An 18,794-nucleotide genomic window follows, 5' to 3' on the forward strand; every position below is an offset into this window, starting at 1 on the left:
ATATATATATATATATATATACTGTATATACTGTATATATATATACTGTATATATATATATATATATATATATATATACACAATATGTATGTATGTATACAATCAAATGTCTGTCTGTCCGCTTTTCATGAGAGAACTACTGGAGTGTAGCGGTGCTGTGCATTCCTACGGGGTATCCTGGGACTTGGAGTTTGGTATCTCAGCTCTGTTGGGTGCTGTGGAAGGACCGGGCAAGTCATGCTTCCCTTATAGCCTGGAAGTACTAGGAAGTCACAAGTACGGAAGCCCTGAAGTACTTCCGGGCTGATTAAAGAACTTGAATTTTACATCTGACCCCTTGTTGGCAAGTCGTGTAGGAGGAAAAACAGAAGCACTTCCGGATGAAAGACTATATAAAGGACTCCTGAGAACTCAGCAAGCGAACCAGAATTGGGTGGAGGTGGATAAAGCTTGCTAGGAGGTGTGGAGGAGAAAACACAGAGAGAGAGAGAGAGAGAATTGTGTTTATTATTATTTTGATTACTTACCTGTTAATTTGTGGCTATGGTGCTTAGGGGCACTGTACAAGAAGAAAACGATTAAAAATACTTCTTGGTGCTTTTACCCTGTGTCTTGAGTGCCTGTCAGTTGGATTTAAAGGGGCAACAGTGACCCCTAGCACCCACAATATTTGTATATCTATCTATCTATCTATCTATCTATCTATCTATCTATCTATCTATCTATCTATCTATCTATCTATCTATCTATCTATCTATCTATCTATGAGAGAGAGAGAGAGAGAGATACAGCATATTATATATATATATTATATATATAATATAATATGCTGTATCTTTTTGTCTCTTAGGCTTAAGGTGTACTAACTGTGAGAAAAGAATGTTTGCCACTCGTCTGTTATTAGTGCTTTACATAACAGGCCAGCATCTTAAAAAATTAATGACAGCGTCGATAGGGTCTGAATTGCAAAAATTTTTATTTCCTTCTTTCCTGAACCAAAGTACAGTATTTGCAAATGTAAACATTATTTCATCACAATGGAAAATTTTCAGTTATAGTCTTTGTGTTGAAAATTTTTATTTTGTATTACTGTTCATTTGCATTCATTGCCATGCTCATTCATAAATTAGCAAGATACTATAAAGTTGTTCCAGTTGAATCGATTTCATTTTCTGTAATGTAATTCATCTCTCCAGTAGCCTTTTACACTTTTCTCTTAAAAGCTGAGTGTGTAAATAAGACTGTATTCACCCATGCTGCATATGTTTATTGTATGGTAATGTTATTGTGCTTTTTTGTGTCTTCCTGCCAGGTGTGCAACCGGTACCTTTACAGACAATCACTAATGAAAATCCTGCAGGACCAAGCCTTGGTACCATTCCACAAGCCAGATTTTTACTAGTTATGTTAAATATGCTTTCTTTGAAACATGGAGCCAATAATTTGAGTCTTCTTTTAAACTCTGGTTTGCTGGCGCTAACTCAAACAATCCTGCGTCTCATAGGTGTGTATGGTGAAGATGCAATGAATGCGCTTGTTTAATAAAGTTTTCTGAAATTAGTATTTATTATAAAAGAAAATAGTAAATGGTGATGATTACATGTTTCAGTGAAACCTTTCTGTTTAGTTTAAGAGCTTGATTACCTTTTCACAATTACAGTATATAAAACTACATAAGAAAGTTGAGAGCTCTTAGCTCCTAATGATATTATGACATGTTTTGTGTTTCTGGCTTAAATTTCAACTGAGGGCATGTTGTTTCTTTGTCTAGGTCCTAGTAGTGACAGTAGTGAAGAAGATGTAGGTTCCTGTGTCCATGGAACCTCAGCAACAGTTTTAGAAGAGTCCAGAAAAGAAGCCGCTCCAGCTCCTCTCCCTGCTTCTGGACCTGAACTTGCTTCTATGATGAAGATAGGGACAAGGGTCATGAGGGGAGTTGATTGGAAATGGGGTGATCAGGTACTGCATAACCTATTATTTGTATAAAGAAAATAGATTTTTCTTTAGGTTGTTCAGTTCAAAGAAGTAGTCAGTCAGTCAGTCATTTTCCAACCCGATATATCCTAACACAGAGTCACGGGGGTCAAAGAAATACTCGCACTTAAAAGAGAATTACATTTTTATCAGTTGTTGTAATTTGAGGTATCAGTTCCTTAATTCATTGTTTGAGAGAGTAATTTTTAAAGCAAGTAATTAAGAGCACATTTTACCACCATTTTATACAGCAAGTCTTTTATTACATTCTGTTTCAGTTATGTCAGCTGCTGTCTCATAAACCCCATTAAATCACCATCATATTTTCAAAAGCTTAAATATTTAAGCTATGAGGTGAAAACCTGTGTTGTGTTATCTTTCTCTGTTCAGTGTATACACAAAATGAAAAGATGCATAGTGATTTGACACATTTTTTCTGAATCTGAAACTGTATTAACACATTAGTATAGGCGTTTATATAAGGTTGAAAGAATTGGCAGCTATGTTTGTGAAAATATGAATTGTAAAATATGCAATTGAAGTAAACTATATGTCACAGCCCATCAAATGAGGTGAAAGGGATTGTAGTTGAGAGAGTTAATAACTAAGAACCACAGGAAATTCAGATTTCAGTACTCAAAATCCCCAGATCAGTAAATGTGCCTTACAAAAGAACAGAAAAGGCTGCTCAGCAACCACCTTCTGACTGCCCATCTAAACAAATTACTGAAGGAAGTTAACATTACTATCTAAATGAAAGTGTAAACATGTCATGCCAGAATATAGCTGCTGCACTTTAACGAGTAATATACACTTACTGGTACACCTGTTCAGCTGCTTGTTAACGCAAATATCTAAACGGCCAATCGCATGGCAGCAATTCAATGCCTTTAGGCATATAGATATTGTCATGATGACCTGCTGAAGTTCAAACCAAGCATCAGAATGGGGAAGAAAGGTGATTTAAGTGACTTTGGGTCCCTTAGTGATTGAGCATCATTTAAAAGCCACGGCCTACCTGAGTATTGTTGCTGACCATGTTCATCCCTTAATGACGGCAGTGTACCCATCTTCTGATGGCTGCTACCAGCAGGATAACGTGCCATATTCCAAAGCTCAGATCATACTCAAACTGGTTTCTTGAACATGACAATAAGTTTACAATACTGAAAATGTCCTGCAAAGTGTCACCAAAACTCAATCCAATAGAGTACACATTATAGGTGTGTAGCCGACAAATCTGCAGCAACTGCCTGATGCTATCATGTCAATATGGAACAAAATCCCTGAGGAACATTTCCAGCACCTTGCTGAACCTGTGCCATGAACAATTCGGACAGTTCTGAAAACAAAAGGGAGACCAACCCGGTACTAGCAAGGTGTTCCTAATAAAGTAGCCGGTGATTGTATACATTGACCACAATACTTATGTAAACTTTATTTGATGTTACTATACCACATAATGATGCAGTAGTCAAAGTGACAGAAAGCTATAATAGCAGTGATCTTTGTGTGTGTCTCACTGTTTCTCCAGATGCCATGCTTATTACAATGTACACATTAATCATTAGACTTCAGTTACCTTGTGCTACTAAAATCCTGAATGGGTCATTTGGCTTTCTTCCTGAAACCCCAGTGATTTAAAGTGCACAGCCTGGAGAAATAAGGATGGATTTTTTAGGAAAATAATTCAAATGCAATAGAAATATTAGAAATATGCAAATAATGCACAATCCAAAAATATCCAAAATAACAAAATACTTATGGTTCCAAGCATTCTGGATTAGGAATGTTCAACCTGTAGTTTATTTTCTTTTAGCACTGAGAAAATGTTCTGAATCATGGTTTAAACCAAATACTAAACTTTTAATAGCCTCTTACAAATGTTCAAAAGATGATAATTTGATTTTTCTACTTTTTCACCCGATTCTGGATATTTTATCAGTACACTCCAAGGTATAGCAATATGAATATATAAATTTATTGACCCTGTAGGAATTTCTTTATTAGATTAGTAATCAATGTGAGAATTATAATTAAACCCATCACTGTATTTTTTTTTAGCCAAGACCAGTATCTCTTTTGATTTGCAAGTCGAACACAACTTTCTCTTTTTTCTCTTTCAGTATGTTTCGAGATATATTTACTAGCAGCATCTGTGTTAATTTATGGATGTTGCATTTAGCAAGCAAATTTTGTTCACATCAGGATTTTTTATGCCTTTTTAATGGAAGATGTTTTCATTTATTTTTCCTGATACTGCCTGTGTATCTAATGCTAGCGGATATGCAGATAAAGTTTTTTTTAAGGCCAGTACCGATCACCAATTTAATGTTAATTGATTGCCCACTTCCAATAATGATTCAGATTTTTTTCCGTTATTTCTTTAAGTACTTTGTATCGCTTCCAGAGTGTCAGTACAAATTGTACGATTTGATGCAGAATTTCCAAACCTAATACATCCATCAGCTTTTATATATATTATATAGTGTAGAATTGGTACTTTATCAATCAAATTGATTTTGCTTGATCAAAATCAATATACAAATTGAAATATGCCTAGTGTATAGAAACAACAATTTACCTCAGAAACATGTGAAGTACTAAAAATTTCAACCAATAAGAACTTAGATACACCCAAAATAAAATAGTAAAATGGAAAGTAATATAAAGTCAAATAATAACTATAGCAAACCATAAATCTCCCACTGAAGTGAGCAGTACTACATATGTAACACACAACGCTGGCAAACAAACTTAAATAAACTCAGCTTCAGATCTGGATATTTACTTCCTTCACTGAATCATTTGTTTTTGAGTTAAGCAGCAGTCATGTTTATCAGGGGGTCTATTTTAATTTTATTAATATCACTTTAGTCTAAAAGCCATAACTAGACAATAAAGTTAGATTGATCAATGCTTTACTTTAAGTAATTACAAACAGTAGTGACGTTTACAGGCTGAACATTTATGTGATCGGTGTGATCAAATGAATTGTTTTCTGCGGTGTAGCATATTAGGTGTCCATTGCGTTGTGTGGTCTTTGAATAAAAAAAGTGTGTGCTCAGACATGGTGGGTGTGGCTGTGTGCGGCTACAAAGTAGTGCAGCCCCAGAATGATTAATAAGGAGACTGGTTGATCGAGTTTACATGTAAGGTGCCATTGGTTAAAACAAGAATCCCTAGAAAAATTTTGTTCTCTTTGATCACCCTACGTTTCCTGAAATTCGAGAGGAAGCTTGTGTGTACTTGTCACCTCGCCAGTTGCCTGCTGATAACTGCTTTTGTTTTGCAAATGTGTCAGTTAGTGGCATTCAGCCTTCACTCATCCATCCCCCTTTCAGCCAGCTGTGTATGTGCTTCCCGACACTAACACTCTCTATTTATCATACCCCAGCCACAATTCTCACTTTCAGCTCAAGTCTGTTTTGAAGGTTTTATCTAGCAATGAGTGTAAGGAGCTATATAGGTAATGGTATATCACTGTTTGAAATATATATATATTTCAAGTGTGTTGAATGTCTACAATGGTATGTGTAAATATAGGATGACATAAGAAATATGAGGGAAGAAATGTTGTACACATAGCTAAAACAGAATTTTTTTTCATATGTTACAGTAACAGTGACATAATGTTGATGTTAAGTGTAGAATGTATAAAGACTGAAGTACAAATATCAAATAAACACTTTCACAAAAGGTACAAAAAAACAAGTGTGTTTGTCTTTAAGAAAAGTACACACGCACCGAAAATAGAATAAAAGGACCATGAGTGGAGGATTTTAAAAAAAGCATTGGGAGGTTGAGGCAGTGTAATCAGAGAACCATTCCCAACAAGGGATATGCAAGAACAGTTGTATCGGTTTGCTACAGGAGTACTACTGGTCTGAAGTCAGGTTACAGGATGATGGAGGTCTGGCACAGAGTGTCCCAGTTGTGACTGACGGATGTAGCTTAGACAAGAGCTAGAGAGAAGGGCCACAGTTGCTGGCATATCTGTCCAGCTGAGGAAACCCAGAAGGTGAGCTGGGAAGATGAGGGAGAAAGACACACTGGGTTGGCAGGAGCTTAGGAACCCGATGCCTGATGGTTTTATTCATGGACTTTCACATTTTTTGGAACTTATATGTTGCTGATATTATCCTCATGAATGCACTGATTTTAATTGGATTATTTATTTATTTATTTATTTATTTATTTATATGAATGGCAGTGCATTTTGTTTTTGGACAGTTTATTGTTGGTAATTAAAAGCCCAAGGCACTTTGCATCAGGCATTGCTTGTTATGTTTCTCATTGCACTAGTCATTCTCGATACATGAATATCGAAGTGCGGGTTCAAGATTGATATGATAGCTATGGGTAAACCTGAGCATTACATTTTCTCCTTCTAAATATATTGTTATTGACAAATTAAAAAACACTGGTCAGCTAATGTTCTTTTTTCTATAATGTCACCAAGTTTCAATCAAATAAGTTTTAGCATTTTTTTGATTATGGGATATTTATTTTCCAGTTGTAGGGGTTGTTTTTAACCTCTTAATATTAATGATTGAAATGTCCTTTCCTAACAGATACCTGCTGCCCTCAATATACAGTCCTGCCAAAATTGTTTTTAACACTAGAATTACCAGAGCCTACAAAAAAAACTCGTAAATCTGGCCCACCTTAAATCCCTTTGCACCACTCCGTCAGCATCTTTTGTCCTGTAAATGTGCCGATAAAGACCAGCAGCCTGCTATTCCACCCCCCACCTCCGCAGAACGTGCACAAAGTTCTCCCAGCTCATGCCTTGATTATCTGTGAGTGAAGTGCTGGAGTTTTAGAGTGGAAATAATAGATCGTTATTTGGAACACATGCATTTCATGTGTGTTCCGTTTCTATGATAATCTGTGTAAACACATTGTTAAAACAGAAACGTTTTTCATATTTTAGTAATAAATGACAAAATGTTGGCATAAACTATATAATGTGTGAAGCCTGAAGTCCAAAGATCAAATAAACACTTTCACAAAAGATTCAAGGATGATACAATAGCTTCCGTGGCATAGCGGTAAGAATTGCTGACTTGTAATCAAGAGTCCCCTGGTTCAATCCTGACTGTCTCCTATATTTACCGTTTTCAGTAGTGAGCTGCTCTTATTGTTAATATTAAAATAAACACATACATTTGGTTTGTATCTGTAACAGCCGGTGTACATTTATAGCACTTGTAAAAGTTGTTTTTTTTTTTCACTTTTATTCTCTCAGTCACGATCACAATACTTACTACCACCCTAGTGATCTGACACTGTTAGTTTGTATTTGAAACTGGGAATAACTGTAGATATGAGTGGTGTTTTGAGACAATTGAACTGGACATTCTCTAATCTGGATGGATAAAAGCTGACACACAAACGCTGGTGAACCTCCTTTATTTGTATCTCACTGTCACTTGATTTTCTTTTATTCAGTTTTATTGAGTGTTCCTGCTCATGCTGAATTAGTATACACCTTATCGTCTATGATGTCAAAGCCGCACTGACAAAAAAAACACAGAGACATAGGTATATATGATATTCATCCATCCATCCATTGTCCAACCCGCTGAATCCGAACACAGGGTCACGGGGGTCTGCTGGAGCCAATCCCAGCCAACACAGGGCACAAGGCAGGAAACAATCCTGGGCAGGGTGCCAACCCACCACAGGACACACATAAACACACCCACACACCAAGCACACACTAGGGCCAATTTAGAATCGCCAATCCACCTAACCTGCATGTCTTTGGACTGTGGGAGGAAACCGGAGCGCCCGGAGGAAACCCACGCAGACACGGGGAGAACATGCAAACTCCACGCAGGGAGGACCCGGGAATCGAACCCAGGTCCCCAGATCTCCCAACTGCGAGGCAGCAGCGCTACCCACTGCGCCACCGTGCCGCCCATATATGATATTTGGAATTATTAATTTTATGACCTGTATAGTACATTTCAGAAAACATTATTATTCATATTCAATTGCATAACATCTTGCGGTTGTAATTAGTGACCGCATGTTTTTTTTCCCCCAATCTTGCCAGTCTCCACATGTTGCTTGTATGGTGGTGTTTCTTTTGTACTCCATGGCATGCAGAGGAAAGAACAGTACAGAGAGGTCAATTCAGCACTATATGCAATCATCAAATTCAAAGGTTAACAGTTCACACACACGCAAGGACCGTCCTTCCTACATTTACGACAAGGTGTACCTGTTCCAATGTACATACTTCTCTCTATGCTGTGGTTCCTATTACATTGAAAAGGCACCTGACACTGACTCAGTTTACTTTCCTGCCAAAGAATAGTAAAGTCCATCAAGGTGCTATATAGATTTATACTGTAATCTGAGGCTATGCTACCCACTGCATGGACCCAGTGATATTCAGTTGCAACACTGTCTATGTAAGTAATGAAGACATAACAGGAGATCTCCACCTACATGTTATATGTAATTATATGTAATTATTCATCCAATTGTACTGTAACTTATCATCTATATATATAATTCACTAAGCCAGGAAACAACTAGCCGCCCACGCTGGAAGGGGCGTGGATTCACTAAACCGCCGACAAGTAAGACGCCAATGGCGCACGCAGGAAGGAGCCACGCCCACCAACTCTTAGACCATTGGATACGACGAAAAAATCACAGTCACGCCCACCAACTCGGACGCGACGCCTCGAAAAACATGCCGTCATTTCTGTTTGTCTGTGCCACATTCCACTTGCAGCTCTGAGCTACGTTGACTTTTCATTAGTCAACCTCAGTGGAATCTTGGTTCACACAGAGGCAGCGCGAGAGAGAGACAGAGGCACACACAGGCAGCGCGAGAGAGAGAGCCGCGCGCACACACACACACACACACACACACACAGAGGCAACGCCCGCCTCGAAAAACATGCCGTCATTTCTGTTTGTCTGTGCCACATTCCACTTGCAGCTCTGAGCTACGTTGACTTTTCATTAGTCAACCTCAGTGGAATCTTGGTTCACACAGAGGCAGCGTGAGAGAGAGCCGCGCGCGCACACACACACGCAGAGGCAACGCCACACAGGCAGCGCGAGAGAGAGAGCCACGCACGCACGCACGCACACACACACACACACACACACACACATACCACAGGATCACCTGTGACATTGCCTTCACATTGTTTTCCTTTTATTTATAATCCTGTTGAGCACATCAGACACCCAGGCAAACAACACTGAATAATCAATAGCTCCAACTACTTTGCCCGCCCCCACTCCTCACCGGAGTCGGTTTCGTCTCTATTCAGCAGTGTTTGCCAAACTCGGTCCTGGTGAACCCCTGTGGCTGCATGGTTTTGTTCCAACCAGATTCCTAATCATTAATGCCGGTGAAACTCATCCGGGATAAGTCGGTTTTTCAAACGCAGCCGTGTAGCAGATTAGTCTAGCAAGATGTAATAATCCCAGATGAATGCGCGGCCTCGCGCTGAGTGAAAAGCCAATATATATTGAGTCTACAAAACATGATCACCAAGTCTTTGATAAAAGAACGGGCGCATTTTTTTCACACAAGCTGAGTGGGTGGGTGTTAGTTAGTTAATTAGCAACTGGAAGGATTAAAAAACATTGAAAAAGCGGCGCGGATTGGTTTGCAGCGTGTAAAACAGTTTGTTTGTCGCGGATAATTTCCTATCCACACAGGGACAAACCGGGAAGTGAACCCACAATGTTCCACAATGCACCGGGCCACATGTTCATTTTTTCCCCTGTGCTTAAAACACATTAAAAAACTGTTTCTCAACTGTGACTCCCGAACAACTCAGTACGCGAAAAGCGGCCAGAATCGCAAACAACAATGAAAACTCTACGTGACTCACAGGTAGTGATGTGCCGTTCTATACTAAGGTTTCGACAATGTGTCCAGCTTTTAAAGCACTGCAGATTTTAATACTTGATCGAATAATGACATCTGTGATTTAAGGATTTCACATTTTCTTTCTCAAATGTGCTTACCTATATCATGTCAAAGTACAGGGATAAACCTTTATTTTCTGTCTACTCCGTTTTAATTAAGACAGACCAAACAAAACATTTAAGGCTATTAAATGTGATCTCAAGAAAAGATCAGGGTTAATTATAATACTAATATTGAATGTGAGCTATGGACCCGCTATACCACAGGAACACATTGCCTTCAAGCCTGCTCTTGCTCACTGTAACTTACTGGCTTTCTCTCTCTCTCCTCACTCGCTCACACAGCTAAGGCCAGATTTAGCACACAGGGGCTCAGCATTTAGAACTGCTAGGCAAGCATTAGAAGATGAGAAAGGGACAACTACGAAAATGGGCATTGTACTATTTCATGTGTGCATGAAATTGAATCCTCTCTTTGCCTTGTTTGGAATGGCATGATTTACCTAAGTAAGGGCGTTCACATGGAGAAAGAATATAAAGCCTTGGAACATTGCCCGGCACACCTTGAAGCCGATGGACGGATGGAAGGTAATGTCATCCGATCCTGAAAAATCCTTCCAGGGCAGCGATGAAAATGGCAGACTCTACACAAAGGTCTTGTCATGGCTTCCCGTCTGTTATGCCACGTAAACCGTCATTAAAGAAGGCTAAGTTATTTTCTCTTATGTGATTTCTTACCGCCATATCACTATGGGAGGGATATCGCCTTTTTACATTATATCTATATATGTGAATTTCCCATTGGGATTAATAAAGTATCTATCTATCTATCTATCTATCTATCTATCTATCTATCTATCTATCTATCTATCTATCTATCTATCTATCTATCTATCTATCTATCTATCTATCTATCTATCTATCTATCTATCTATCTATCTATCTATCTATCTATCTATCTATCTATCTATCTATCTATCTATCTATCTATCTAGTTTCGGGTTACTTAAAAGGCTGCAGTTAAAAAGAACTTATTCCAACCAGGGAGCTATCGCCCTCTGCTGGATAGAGCTCCCCTTCACTTTAAGAAAATGCACCACATCTTCCAGAAAATTATTGCAATTAGAAATGCTTTGCTATTCATACAGTATGTGTATTTCTTTTGTTTGAATTGAAACAACAAAAAAACAGAAAAAGTCAAATATGATACCAATCCACACAGAATTCCAGAAGTGGAGTGGACAAAATTATTGGAACCTTCAGCTTAGTTTTTGGTAGCATGTCCTTTAGAAACAACACTGAAAACAATCACTTCCTGTAAACCATGAATGTGTTTCTCTCAATATTGAAGTGTGCCTCCTCCCAACCGCTGTTTTTAAATCGCACTTTGCAGCCAGTTTAAATGGAGAAAAGTAGACTGAATCTTTAAGTCTATGTGTCCTACAATAAACATGGTGAAAAGAAGAATAGCAAAGAATTGTCCAAGGATTTGAGAACTATAATTATGGAAAAGCATGGATAGTCTCAAGGATACAGGTCCATTTAAAGATACTTTACAGTCAACTCCAGAAATAATGGCACCCTTCAAGAAAAATTGCATGCAATAATTAATATGTAAAAGGAACCACACATGCAATGAGTAATATGTTATGCTTAAACAATTAGGTAAGTCTCATGCTTTTATTTTCAAACAGGCTTTTGGAACAAAATAAAGTTATCCTTTAGTAACACACATTTTCATAGTAAAGCAGATTCCAAAAATATTGGCACCCCAAATGTTAGATTTTGGTGGAGCCTCCCATGGCAAGAATAACAGCACTCAGCCTTTTTCTGTAGTGTTTAACAAGGCTAGAACGACTTATGTAGGGATCCTGAACCAGTCTTCCACACAGAATATTTCCAACTCATGGTAATTCTTGGGTTTTCTCTTGTGAACTGCTCTCTTCAATTGAGACCACACATTTTCAATTGGATTCAGATCTGGAGACTGAGAGGGCAACCTTCATTTCTGCAAACAATTGTTTATTGATTTTGATATGTGCTTCGGATCATTGTCTTGTTGGAATACCCAACCATTGCCCTGTTTCACAGATGCAACCAGATTTTCGGCTAAAATGTTGTGGTATTTAATTGAGTTTATTATGCCACTGACCCTAACGAGAGACCCTGGACTACTGGCAGCAAAACCGCTCCAAACCATCAAAGAGCCGCCACTACATTTTACTGTGGGTATGAAGTGCTTTGTTTTCTATGCAGTTCACTTTTTTGTCAAACATAGTGATAGTGTGTATGGCCAAAAAGCTCAATTTTTATCTCATCTGACCATAACACACAATTCCAGTTGTATCTCCAATGCTGCTTGGCAACATTGAGATGCTGATATTTGTGTCTTGGACACAGAGAGGCTTCTTTTGTGTCACTCATCCATAAAGTTCATCCATAAAGCTTCTGGTCATGCAGGTGTCATCTTGCAGTTGATTTTGAACCAGTGAATTCCCAAGATTCAACTAAACTTTGCAGTTGTGAAATTGTGAACTTTGGGAACTCTTTGCCTCTCCTAACATCCTCACTGTGTGTGGGGATAATATCCACATGCATCCCCTTCCTTGCAAATTTTCAAAAGTCCCACGCTTTTCAAATGTATTTATTGTGGCCCCAATAATGCTTATTGGTAACTTCAATTGAATACCGATTTTTTTTTTTTTTTTTTGGTAGCCATTCCCCAGTCTATGTAGCTCAACAACTTTTTTTCTCATTTGAGTCAAGAGCTCTTTGGTTTTACTAATGTTGATAGATGAGAAAAGGACTTTACCAGCGTGTTACCTCATATTTATACCCCAGTGAAACAGGAAAGGGCCATAGACAACATTTCCTAGACATTAAAAGCAACAACAGGAAACATTTTAACCTAAGATACAAATTTATTTGATCTTATTTATAGTTTTTTAAGGGTGTCTTATTATTTGGTCTGATTTATTCTCTTCAAGGGAGCCAATAATTTTGCCGCATACATTTTTGACAAGATAAACTGCTTCAAAGATTAACACTTTTGCAGGAATAGTTTTTATTAAATAAATAGCTGTTTTTCCAAACATTTGAGGAATATTAGAATCCTTGTATTGTGTGTAATATCTATTATATTAATGTTTTTGTTTGCCAGTATTGTCATTAAGAAGTTTACAACCCATGGCACTGTAGCTAACCTCCCTGTATGTGGATGAAAGAGACAAATTAAAGGAAGATTGCAACAAAGTTTTGTTTGAATGGTGGATAAAGAAACGCAACTTCCAAACAAATTCAAGCTGACCAGCAGACACCAGATACAACACAAATGTGTTAGCTTGTCATGGGTCTTCCATCAGGACAGCGACCCAGAGCATACTTGTAAAGCACCCAGGAATGGTTTAAGACAAAATGCTGGAGAGTTCTGAAGTAGCCAGCAAGGAGCCCTGATCTAAATCCCATAGAAAACCTGTGGAGAGATCTCAAAACAACAGTTGGGAGGAGGCACCCTTCAAATCCAAGTATCACATCTGAATAGGGACAAGTAAAAACTGAGGTTGCATATGCCTGTCATAAACAATTTTTCATTATACATACTTTTGAATTAGTATTCAGTGTGTTGGTTTTTTTTGTGGGGTTATACTTTGGTTCAGCGGTTATAACTGCTACCTCACAATACCAGAATCCTCTTTTCGAACCCTGGCCTGGTCATTGTCTCTGTGGAGCATGCATTTTTTCTTAGGACGTCACGGTTTCCTCAGAAATCAAGAAAAGTTGTGCATGAAGTAGTTGGTCACTTTGATTTTTCTCCTGTGTATTAGTAGGTGTGAAGGTGTCATATGATGAACCACCCCTCAATATTGTTTCCTGCCTTGTGCCTGATGTGTCCACTATAGACTCTGTACACCCATAACTCTGAATTAGATAAAGTGGGTATAGAAAATGCTTGAATGGATTTTATTTTTTTGCCATAATATTGTGAAATGTGAACTGTTATCAGTTAATTTATTATCCTACCTGTTCTGTGAATGATTTTTGACATGGCCTACTTATTATTAATTTATTTTTGCTTTGGCCATAGTATTATATTTAGAAAAACAAAGTAATTGAAGACATCTTGCCAACCATGCAATGCTTATTGGTTGGGTGGTTAGATTAGATGTGTCTGAATTTTGAACCAAGTCTGTTTGCATGAAAAATATTGGAAAAACAATATTCATTTTAATTTTTTAAAAAGGATGGCCCACCACCAGGTTTAGGACGTGTGATTGGAGAACTGGGAGAAGATGGCTGGATTAGAGTGCAGTGGGACACTGGCAGTACAAACTCATACAGGATGGGGAAGGAGGGAAAGTATGATTTGAAATTAGCAGAGCCCCTCCCAGCTGCTCAACCCACAATAGAAGATTCTGATACAGAGGATGATATAGGTATGTATTCTGAGAGATGCAAGTACTGTACAGTAAGTCGTACCTTTTGAGAACTGTTATAAGATGACTAATACTTGGTTTTCAATTTTGAAGTTTGATCTTTCTCAGACATTATTAAATGTTAGTACCATTTAGATTTTCACATTTTAAGGTGTCATCACTTCAGAGTTTCATACATTAAGTCATAACCGATTTTGTACCAATTAAAAAAATACCACATGGATTAAATTTTCTATATTGATTTTATTTTTTCCATTTTTGGTTCTCCTGCCTCACAAAAAAGTGCCTGGTACATTGACTGGCAGTTCTAAATTGTACATTGTATTAATGTATATATGTGCCCGAGTGTACACCAGGAGTGGTTCCTTCCTAATGAACAGGTGTCCTGTTCAAGGCCTTGCACACTGTGCTAATGGGATAGTCTTCACCACCTGCAACTCTCAACAGGGTTAAGTGGGTTCCATAATAGATTGCTAAACATGTTTTAAAGAATGCAAAAATGAAATAAAATAATTCAAAAATTATTTTCTTAATATTTGTGGCATGTTAATACCATACCATTTTTCTATGCTCATTTGCTTAAGATCTTACCTTTGACAATGCTAATGGAACATTTTAGGGCATTTCTGTTTTCCTTCCTTTGTTAGTTACTTCAGTATAGATTTAGCTACACATTGATGTTTTCTTGATAAGAAAACAGCAAATAACAAAATACTGTTCTCATTATTATTCATTGAGATTTGTTATAAAGGGCTTGTCTTAAATATAACAATTTTTATTTAGGCCGTAAAGTTAGATTTAAGTTTAGTCAGACTGCAAAACATATTGCTACATTGCTTCTGAATTCACCATTTGTATTTTATTACATCTAATTGGAATTAAAGATGGCCTTTCTTAACTGTTTGTTTCTTCAGGTCTAATTTATTTAATTTATTCTTTATAGGACCACTAGAAATATTGTTGCTGCTTGCTTATTTTGACCAGTATTTATTTTTAAACCTTGCAACTTTTTTAAACTTACCATTAACATAGACTCTGACTTCAATGTCCTTTATGGCTGTGTGAGGAACTGTCTGATCTAATTAGGTTTTTGTTTCTGCCAAGCATAACGCTGTTTTAAAGGCTCCTTGGTGCTTTCAAGTCCTTGTTTTAAAGCTTGCTACATACAAAAATGCCTTGGAAGTTATGTGGAAATCACACAGGAGGCTGGTTACATCTTAAATTATTGTATGGAAGTCTGTGTTTGCACAATTAAGTAATAATGGTTGTAATTTTTTATTTTTTTTAAATCCATTATCTGAGAAATTACATGCAAATGAGGTCCTATAGCATTACCATTCATACTTTGTATAGTGATTGATATATCATATTTAGTTGTATTTCAATAATATTCAATATGGTTTCTTTTTATGTAAATTTTCAGAGACTGAACCATTAGAAAGGAGCATTCATCCTACTGCTATGATGTTGAATAGCACTGTAAATCTGTTAAAGACACTTTGTCTTTCTGCCGGAATTCATGCTGAAGTTATGCAGTCAGAAGCTATCAAGACACTTTGTGGTCTCCTCCACATGTTAGTTGAAAGTGGAGCAACTGACAAAACCAGTAAGTTTATAGTACTCTTCACATACTTCAACAGGAAATGTTTTTATAATGAAGTTTGGATCAGAGTAAATATGATAGAGTAAACACTATTCAGTTTTTTTTAATCATGGCTTTTAAAGAGCTTAATTTATTGAAATAAATATGTATTATGAAAGAATAATTATGCACTATATGTACTCTCACAGAGGTTTCCAGATACAAACTTTTGTTTTATTGTCTTGTATTTAACCTATTGTTGCCAAACTCAGCTGTTTAATAACAGAATTATTATTGTTTACGTACGAAGATCATACATACAGAAGAGATTTAACAAACGTAGAAGAATTTATTAAGATTATACATGTCATGAGTTCTTTTTAGACTCTCATTATCATTAGCTAGTCCAAATTTGTTCTTACTACTGCAGTTTATAATTTAAGCATGATTCCCTTTGAGGAATGACACACCCGTTAAATCCAATAAGGAAAAATGGCATATTATCCCTTTGTAATGAATCACATGAATTAACACGTTAACTCTGACAGCCTTAGTTTCTATATAAACAAATACTTGCATATATAAATTGTGTATATTGTACAGTGGAACCTCGGTTCAAGACCATAATTCGTTCCAAAACTCTGGTCGTAACCCGATTTGGTCATGAACCAAAGTAATTTCCCCCATAGGATTGTATGTAAATACAATTAATCTGTTCCAGACCATATGAACTGTATGTAAATATATATTTTTTAAAGTTTTTAAGCACAGATATAGTTAATTATACCATAGAATGCACAGCATAATAGTAAACTAAATGTAAAAACATTGAATAACACTGAAAAAACCTTGAACAACAGAGAAAACTTAACACTGCAAGAGTTCGCGCTATAGCACTACGAACCGCTCGCTAAAAACACTTTTTTAATGAGTTTTAAGCACAGGGAAAAAAATGAACTTTTGAAAAATCCGTAATTTAATAAACCACCAAGAAAAGTAACATTGCAACAATGCATGCTACGAACCGATCGCTGTGAACAGAAGTGAAAACAAAATCAAGCCTGGTGCATTCTTTAACTGCCTTCTCTGCCTTATGTGTCCAGCCCCCTCTCTCTTTCTCTTGTGCATATGTGTGTCGTGTCTCACCGCTGCCTCAGTGTGTGTGTGTGTGTGTGTCTCTCGCGCGCCGCTGTGTGTGCGTCTCTCTCTCATGCGCCTGTGTGTGTCTCTCTCTGGCGCGCCTGTGTGTGTGTCTCTCTGTGGCATGCCTGTGTATGTGTGTGTGTCTCTCTGTGGCGCGCCTGTGTGTGTGTGTGTGTATGTCTATCTCTCGTGCTCCTGTGTGTGTGTGTGTCTCTCTCTCGCTCCTGTGTGTGTGTGTGTGTGTGTGTCTCTTCTCGCGCGCCTGTTTGTGTGTGTGTGTGTCTCTCTCGCACGCCTGTCTGTGTGTGTCTCTCTCTCGCGCGCGCCTGTCTGTGTGTCTCTTTCTCCCGCGCCTGTATGTGTGTGTCTCTCTCTCTCGTGCACCTATGTGTGTGTGTCTCTCGTGCGCCTGTGTGTGTCGCATTGTCTCTCGCTTTCTCTCTCTGGCTCGCTCGCTGCACAGGGAATGCACAGGGAGAGACTGAACACGTGCGGAAATCATTGGCGCACACAAACCGAAAGGGAAACTGGCTTGTTCATATACCGATTGTGTGGTGGTGAACAGATGCAAAAGTTTGGCGAATGTTTTGGTCGTAAACCGATTTGTATATGTTCCGAGACATTCGTGAACCAAGGTTCCACTGTATATCAATTTTATGCATGCTATACTTATTTTTTACGTGTGTGTCATTGTTCTAATTTTATTTTTGTTAACAGCTCTGAGAAGACATGCAAGTAAAAATTTCATTGTACTAGGAACACATGACAATAAAACTTGAACTTATTTTTATACTAGCAAAATACCCGCGCTTCGCAGCGGAGAAGTAGTGTGTTAAAGAGGTTATGTAAACATATATATACATAAACATACTGTATATACATAAATATATACATATACACATCCACATATATATACATATATCAACATATATATACACATACATATATATATATATATATATATATATATATATATATATATATATATATATATATATACACACACATGCAGACACATATACATATATATACATATACATATTTGTATATCTACATATATACATATACTAGCAAAATACCCGCGCTTCGCAGCGGAGAAGTAGTATGTTAAAGAGGTTATGTAAACATATATATACATATAGCAAAATACCCGCGCTTCGCAGCGGAGAAGTAGTGTGTTAAAGAGGTTATGAAAAAGTAAAGGAAACATTTTAAAAAAAACGGAACATGATTGTCAATGTAATTGTGTTGTCATTGTTATGAGTGTTGCTGTCATATATATATACATATACACATATACACACACATATACACACATATACAGATATATTATATATACATATACACATATATTTTTTATATATATATTTTTTATATATATATATATATATACACATACATACATACATACATACATACATATACACACATAGATGCACTTACAATAACATAGAAATCAATATAAACAACATTAACATCATTATCATATGAGAATATGAAGTAATATATAAGAAGCACATTTCATATAAATATAAATTATTAAACAGTAAAATCTTCTTCTATAATTTGCTACCGTGGCTTTTCGTTGGTCTGTCCAGGATTTTAAATCACCTGTAGCTTGCAAACCGTTTCACCTATTGACTTGAAATGTGGTACACATATAATACGTCACGTCTGCTATCCGCTTTATGGGTGATGATTGTATTACTCTTTTTATGTTTATTTGATTTTAGAATCAACTCCTATCTGCG

The 18,794-nt window shown here is 37.2% G+C and overlaps 1 protein-coding gene across 5 annotated transcripts in view; it reads left to right on the top strand.

Moving 5' to 3' along the window:
- The window catches only part of herc2 (HECT and RLD domain containing E3 ubiquitin protein ligase 2), a 488,151-nt gene that overhangs the window by 321,287 nt on the left and 148,070 nt on the right, over positions 1-18,794 (top strand). For all 5 annotated transcript variants that reach the window (XM_051927044.1, XM_051927043.1, XM_051927046.1 and 2 more), the window contains exons 35-38: positions 1,313-1,504; positions 1,772-1,959; positions 14,126-14,318; positions 15,742-15,924. In XM_051927044.1, coding sequence (XP_051783004.1) covers positions 1,313-1,504; positions 1,772-1,959; positions 14,126-14,318; positions 15,742-15,924 — 756 coding nt within the window. The remainder of the gene's footprint in view (positions 1-1,312; positions 1,505-1,771; positions 1,960-14,125; positions 14,319-15,741; positions 15,925-18,794) is intronic.

The sequence above is a fragment of the Erpetoichthys calabaricus genome, chromosome 4, assembly GCF_900747795.2.
Source record: "Erpetoichthys calabaricus chromosome 4, fErpCal1.3, whole genome shotgun sequence".
Taxonomy (NCBI): Eukaryota; Metazoa; Chordata; class Cladistia; order Polypteriformes; family Polypteridae; genus Erpetoichthys; species Erpetoichthys calabaricus.